General features: G+C 46.2%; 1 protein-coding gene across 6 annotated transcripts in view; it reads left to right on the top strand.

Annotated features, from left to right (window-relative positions):
- The first annotated feature begins 2,686 nt into the window (after positions 1-2,686).
- LRGUK (leucine rich repeats and guanylate kinase domain containing) overlaps positions 2,687-7,339 on the top strand; it is a 111,105-nt gene continuing 106,452 nt past the window's right edge. For all 6 annotated transcript variants that reach the window (XM_038556463.1, XM_038556465.1, XM_038556462.1 and 3 more), the window contains exon 1: positions 2,687-2,998. In XM_038556463.1, coding sequence (XP_038412391.1) covers positions 2,702-2,998 — 297 coding nt within the window. In that variant the 5' untranslated portion in view covers positions 2,687-2,701. The remainder of the gene's footprint in view (positions 2,999-7,339) is intronic.

Raw genomic sequence — 7,339 nt, 5'->3', positions numbered from 1 at the left:
AAAAATATCACAAATTCAAGGTGCTGCCGTTTCAACATACCTAAGAAGCACTGTCCCACTATTTTTCCTTGCACACAATTGGGATATAGGTACATGAAGGGGATGGAGGCACACATTCTTTGCTTTGCCCAGAGAATCCTACACTCCTAGGAAGGTACTCTCCCCAATTATGAGAAATACAGGGTTGGTCCCTGCCTTTTTTTTTTTTTTTTTTAAAGATTTTCTATTTATGCATTTAAGATTGGGGTTGGGGAAGCAAAGCACAAGCAGGGAGAGGATAAGAGGCAAAGGGAGAGGCAGACTCCCCACTGAGCTGGAGCCGGATATAGGGCTGGATCCTAGAGACCTGGAGATCATGACCTGAGCTGAAGGGAGATGCTTAACCATTTTCTTTCCATGGTCAATTACATTAGCATGCTGGCTCCAGATTGGGGGAGACCCCTGTTCCACACAAAAAGTCAAGAGTAAGGGTAAATAATATTTTGGTGAAGTAGCAAGAGCAAAGACTGAGCAGGGAGAGGCTGAAACTTAATCCCTGCTCAGCCGCTAACAAATTGGGTGATCTGGGGGAAGTGATTGTCTCTGGTGGACCATCAGTTTCTTCTCCTGTAAAAGGGAAAATTCGCTAAGATAAGCTTTTAAGTTCTTTCTAGTTCTGACATGCTATGATTCTAATATGAAAGGGTCATTCTCTGAGTGAATTCCCTTATTTATACTTAATATGAACTGATAAATGTTTTTCTTTCCTGGGACCTCGTGTACAGCTTTATCTTGACTCACATTTTCCATCTGCAGAAACAGTAGTTGAAGGCAGACTGGAACTGGTCACTCTGGGTTTGGATTTCAGCATCACCCTTTGAATTTGGGCCAGTTATTTAACTTCTCTAGGCCTCAGTGACCTCATCTGTCAAATGGGGTTAGACAAAGGGCAATTGTGAAGGTGAAAAGAAAGCATTTAGAAATACATAGGTCCAGTGGCACCCGGATGGCTCGGTCGGTTAAGCATCAGACTGGATTTCGGCTCAGGCCATGGTCTCAGGGTGGTGAGACTGAGCCTGTGTCTGGCTCCACTCTCAGCAGGCAGTATTCTTGTCTCCCTTTCCCTCCACCTCTGCCACATGTGCTCTTTCTAATAAATAAATAAATCTTAAAATAAAAAAGAAATACATAACTCTAGAGGCTATAGTTCATTTAATGTCCTGTAGGGTTTTAACCAGTTTTTTTTCCTTTAACTGAGTGAACTTATTTCCCAATGCCTTTCTTTAGACTATAAATACCCCATTAACATCTTACTGGTTCTCTCATTAATTAATGAGTTGATTAATGTTTTATTAATTTTTGTTTTATTCCAGTGTTTTATTCCATTTTTATATGAGAATCATGCTTTTAACTTTTTGAAAATTACTGACAGGTCCTAACTTTGTCTTAAGACACTGTCTTCAATAGATTGACATTGGCAAACCTGCTTTGCTAGAAACACTGATTATTTTAAGAAACCAAAACCACACCGGGTTTCCATTTTTATACTTTGTGCCCCCTTCTTCCCTATGTCAGTTAGCGAGAGCCAGATCCTTTGGGGGTGACGATGAGGAAAAACCCCTTGGAGGAGTCTCTACCTCCTGGAAAAAGACATAAGCAAGTAGCAAGATGAGCCAAGCAAAAAGAGGTATTTTCATTGTGGCCTTTACATTTATGACTAGCAAGATAATGAAGGAAGGTAATGCTGAAAGCTTTATGTCAGTTTTAACGGTCCCTCAAGCCCTGAAAAAGATAATAGTCAATGGATGGTGTCCATGAGGGTTCTTTCTTCTTCTCCCCTGACAGCCATTGACAGGATCATTTCGTATTTGCAACTGCTATCACTGAAGCATGGAGAAAAGGCCCTGTAAGGGCAGGAGGACGAGGGCGACTTCCCTGCAGGGATCTCTATTGTCGTCACTATGGCAGTGATAGTTGCTATAACTTTCATTCTGCTTTTCCCATAGCCTACTTTGTGGAGCTCAAGGCTATGGGATTTGGGTCACATAAAATCACCCCAGCGTAAAATCATGCTTTGTCATCTTGCAAGAGTATTTTATGAAACTGCACAGAGAACCTATGCAACAAGATAAACATAATTACCAATGCAGGTCACTTGACTAGTACAATTACTTATGGGGTGCTAATAGCTTTTCGGAGGCTCTCAGGTGCAGTGTCAATTGCACGATCGTTTTTTCTCGGTTTGGATTGTCGGACCACGGCCTGTTTTTCTCCCCAAGGACATGGCTTATCACTTCAGGGGGGAAGTGTCCCCGTCCGGTAGCCTCTCTTTATTGTCCACAATTAAATAACAAGGACGGGGCCGTGCCCTCCCTTCCACTTAGGCACCACGCGGTCTCCTAACAGGGCGCGGCCGCCCGCCCGCCCCGCTTTGAAGTGTCGGCACCAGAGACGCGCGACCCTCGCCAGCCCCAGCCCGCGGCGCCCCCGCGAGGGCAGCAGGGGACGGGGGGCTCGCGGGGGGCTCGCGGGGGGGCTCGCGGCGGGAGCAGCGATGCCACCAACTAAAACGGGGCGCGGGGAGGCAGCCCGACGAGTAGGGTCGGAGAGGAAGAAAAGGTCCGGAGCCAGCGGCCCCGCGGACAGTCACCGGGCCGCGGGCGGGGCGGGGCTGCGGCCCACAAGCCCTTGCGGCGTCTCCTAGGCAACCGCGACAAACAAGATGGCGGCCGCCGGGAGCGATCCCCCGGGGCCGAGGCCTTCCTCTCTGCAGAGCCGCGCACGAGCCGGAGGCCGGTCCACGCTGCTGCGCTCAGAAAAAGAGCGTCAGTCTTGCAGGTCTTCCTTTCCCATGGGGCAGAGGCCGGAAGGTACTCTCCACAAAGCCTCCTCCTACCTGCTCCAGCAGCTCATTCACCGCTCTCGGGAGTCGGACGCGGGCGGAGAGGAATACGGGGACGACTGCGAGGGCGAGGCGGAGTCCGAGGAGTCCTCAGAGTCCGAGATGCTGAATTTGGAGGTGTGCCTTGCCCCGGCCCCGTGCGCTCGCCCCCCGCGCGCCCCGCCGCAGCCCTCGGGCCGGGCCCTCGTAGTCCCCTCGTTGGTCCCTGCACCCTGGCGCCTGGCGGTCCAGCTACAGAGCGTCCCTCTGAAAGTTTCCACCGCTTCCTACGGGGAGTCAGAGCCTTGGCTTGCTTTTTTTCTTTCTTTCTTTGTTTTTTAATCGGAGTTCGATTTGCCAACATATAGCATAACCCCCAGCGCTCACCCCGTCAAGTGCCGCCCCAGTGCCCGTCACCCAGTCACCCCCACCCCCGCCCTCCTCCCCTTCCATCAACCCTAGTTCGTTTCCCAGAGTCAGGAGTCTTTATGTTCTGTCTCCCTCTCTGATATTTCCCACTCATCTTCTCTCCTTTCCCCTTTATTCCCTTTCACTATTTTTTATATTCCCCAAGTGAATGAGGCCATATAACGTTTGTCCTCCTTGGCTTTCCACAGCCGTGCTTCTGCGCGACTGCCAAGTACTCCCCCGTCGGGCCCCTTCTTCCTCCTTCCTGGGGGTGGTGGTGGCGATGACTCTCCGGAGATAATCCGATGAAGGCTGACCAAGTGACTAACAAGTCTAAGGTCTTCCTTCCGCGGGGTGTGCGATGCCTCACCCCTGCAGCCCCTCACTGTGGGGCTGTTTGCGCAGGGGAAGGTTTCTTACTTCCCCACCTGTATTGCCTGAGGTGTGGCTTTGCCTTCACATCAAGTATAAATTCTCTTTTCTGCAGCACCTCTTCTAAACATCACCCACTTCTGCTTCTTTCCTACACTCATCTTGAGCCTCTTACTTTTGTACACCACTGCCTGGTCTGTTTGTTTTTTGGTTTGGAGAAGGCTTTTTTTCTGGTCCCTTTCCACCACTTACCACTTGCTTCCCTTGGCTTCTAATATATTGTTTGCTTTTCTTCAAAAACATAAATTGATTTGCTTCCTTTCACTAAACTGTCAGGTTTTCCTCTGACTTGGCTGCCAGGAAACTCCGAATCAATATAGTTTTTCTTTAGGGTTTCTGTCCCCTTTCCTCTTCCTTCGTAGTATAAAGTGCTGCCAACTCTTTTCTCAAGTAGATAGAATACCGAGAAATAGAATGTTTCTGGTACGCCTCCCACCCCCCTTTCTGTGATATTCTGGCTTCCCCGCTCTACATCTCGGAGCATTTTCCTAGTCCTCTCTTCTCTTTGAGGCCAAACTTTTTTTTGTTTGTTTTTCTTATTCCTTTTCTCTTTCACAAACTCCGTCCCCTCATTTGTCCTCTTTCTTCGTATTCACCCCATTAACCACCTACACTCTTTTTTCCCCTTAGGTTCTCTTCTTTTGTCCACTTTCAATATTTGTCCCATTTAAAAAAATTTATTTATTTATTCATGAGAGACCCAGAGAGAGGCAGAGACATAGGCAGAGGGAGAAGCAGGCTCCATGTGAGGATCAGCCCTGAGCGGAAGGCAGATGCTCAACCACTGAGCCACCCAGGCACCCCTGGCCCATTTTTCCACCCTTAGCTCCTATCTTGACTTTATTTTCTACTTCCTTCTATGTGGGCTACTTACACATTCGTTTTTCTTAAAGTGGACGATAGAAAATTATTATGTTGTTTGTGGTTTGTTGGTTTACTTCGCTACCCTTAACAGTGACAAATACAAAACCATAGCAGTGTTTTTACAACTTTGAGATGTTTGTATGGTTTCTACCAGCTTCCGCCCCAAAGGAATTCACAGATGAAGCACCGGTTTACTTTATTATTCTAATTAACACATGCTCTTGGGCTATGGGCTTCATTAGTGTTGGTATTAATCTGTCTTCAGTAAACCATTAACAAACCATTGGGGGAGTTGGCTTGAACTGGTTGTAGGCTATGTGTGGAAAAGTTTATTTTTTCTTCCACTTACATTCTAAATATTTATTTTGTGTTTTTACATCCTATTTTAGCTTTTTGTGGTATCTAAGTGGTTTTAATATGCTGAATAAGCTGAAAACTTTTAATAGGAAAGTTTTAGACTTTCATGTCCAGAGATTTATTGTCCATCTCCTAGCCTGGTGAAGGCTTCTCATGCTATGATGGTTAACATAACAGTGGTTATTGAGTGCCTATAATGTAATTAGTTTCAGAAGCTCCTGAGAAACTTAGGGAAGGTAGTACAGCTGGTCTTCCATTAGTATTGTCTTTAGTTTTGAGATTTTGAACAAGTTCTTTCACTTCTGTGTCTCATCTGAGAATTCTAATGATACCTATCTCATAGGAGAGTTGTGAGAATTAGATGAGAACCTGTATATAAAACACAGCATAATATATTGTTTTTACTCTTACTAATACAAGCAGTAATAACACATGTTTTTTATCTGCTAAGTAGCTCATTAAGTGACTTGATTAATGTAGCTGACTTTGGACAAACATTCATTGGCTGATTGCTATGTAGGAACCACTGACTACATACAGCAGAAGCGTCTGGGCCAATGACATGTGTCTGGTGCAGGAAACTACTTTGCCAGTAACTTAATTTGGGTTATAATGCCTACTCGTGGGATAGTTATAAACGTCAAATTGGATAAGAAAGTCTTAAAGTTCTTGATATTGTGTCTGATACAGAGTAGGTTCCTAAAAGTTATAGAGGCAATGCATAATAGTAATGGCAGAAGATGAGTACGTCATTGTGGTTATAGATGTTCCCTGCATTCAAGGTCAGATGAGGATGTGAGTAAACCACAGCTGTTCAGCATCTAAAGCATTATACACACAGGTGTGTGCAGATGACAGCTGGATTGCAGGGATCATGGAAGATTTCAAGGGAAGCAGACCCTTGTCTGAGTGGAGAGGGGGTGTGTGTGCAGGCATACAGCAGCTGTTCCTACTGATGACATATAGGTGAGAGCAAAAAAAGCAGCTGAGGTGGGGGTCAGATTGTGGAAGGTTTTACGCTGTTTTACAGACTGTGGACTTGGGTCTCTAAGCAGTGGGAAACTGCCTTGGTGGCCAACTGGAGTTGGATTAGAGGATGGTAAGGCTGGAGACAGATCAATGAGAAGACTATCTAGCAATGTTTGTGGAGGAGAGATGAGTCTGGATTAAGGCAGTGGAAGTGGGAATGGAAAGAAAGACAAAGACATTTAAGATATTTAAGGTGGGACACTTACTAATTAAACATTGGAAGTCTGGGATGACTGCTAGGTCTGTGGCATGGCTTAGGGGCATATTAAGGCCATTCACCACAATAGAAAACACATGTGGCTGCTCAGGAAAGGGTCAGATACAGGAGTCACATGACTCTGGAAATCGGGCGGGGGGTTGGGGGGGGCTAAAGGTAGTCAGGGCAGGAGACCTGGGATCATCCAGGAAGAGAAGAGGGGGGGCCAAGGTAAGAACCCAGGGGGTACAGCAGATGAAGAGGAACGAGAGTGAGCATAGAATGGAAAGGAACGGTAAGAGGAGGGCGAAGAAAGGAGGGCTGTGTGATGGGAAGCCAAGGCAAAGAGGCGTCTCAAGAATGTGGAAATGACTTTTGCCCATTTCATGATTGGATTGTTTGTTTCTTTGCTGTTGAGTTTAATAAGTTCTTTATAGATCTTGGAAACTAGCCCTTTATCTGATGCGTCATTTGCAAATATCTTCTCCCATCCTGTAGGTTGTCTTTGAGTTTTGTTGACCGTATACTTTGCTGTGCAAAAGCTTCTTATCTTGATGAAGTCCCAATAGTTCATTTTTGCTTTTGTTTCTTTTGCCTTCGTGGATGTATCTTGCAAGAAGTTACTGTGGCTGAGTTCAAAGGAGGGTATTATGCTGAGTGAAGTAAGTCAATCGGAGAAGAACAAACATATGTTCTCATTCATTTGGGGAATAAAGATAATAGTGAAAGGGAATATAAGGGAAGGGAGAAGAAATGTGTGGCAAATATCAGAAAGGGAGACAGAACATAAAGACTCCTAACTCTGGGAAACGAACTAGGGGTGGTGGAAGGGGAGGAGGGTGGGGGGTGGGGGTGAATGGGTGACGGGCATTGAGGGGGGCACTTGACGGGATGAGCACTGGGTGTTATTCTGTATGTTGGTAAATTGAACACCAATAAAAAATAAATTTATTAAAAAAGAATGTGGAAATGAGTAGTGCTGCCAGTGGGTTAAGTGGGAAGGGGCCTACAAAGTGCTCATTCACTTTGCCTGTGTGAGGGTGATTGGAGACCTTGGCCCGTGCGGTTTTGTGAAGTGGCAAGGCAGGAGCCTAACTGAAGCGGCTGAAGAGTGGATGGGAGGTGAGCAAGGGGGCACTAAAGGATGGAAAAGCAACTCTGCAGTAGCTTGGTTCTCCAGGGCAACTAGCTGT

Source organism: Canis lupus, chromosome 14, assembly GCF_011100685.1.
Source record: "Canis lupus familiaris isolate Mischka breed German Shepherd chromosome 14, alternate assembly UU_Cfam_GSD_1.0, whole genome shotgun sequence".
Taxonomy (NCBI): domain Eukaryota; kingdom Metazoa; phylum Chordata; class Mammalia; order Carnivora; family Canidae; genus Canis; species Canis lupus.
Note: the sequence above shows the minus strand (reverse complement) of the source record. Positions and strands in the feature narration are given on the sequence as shown.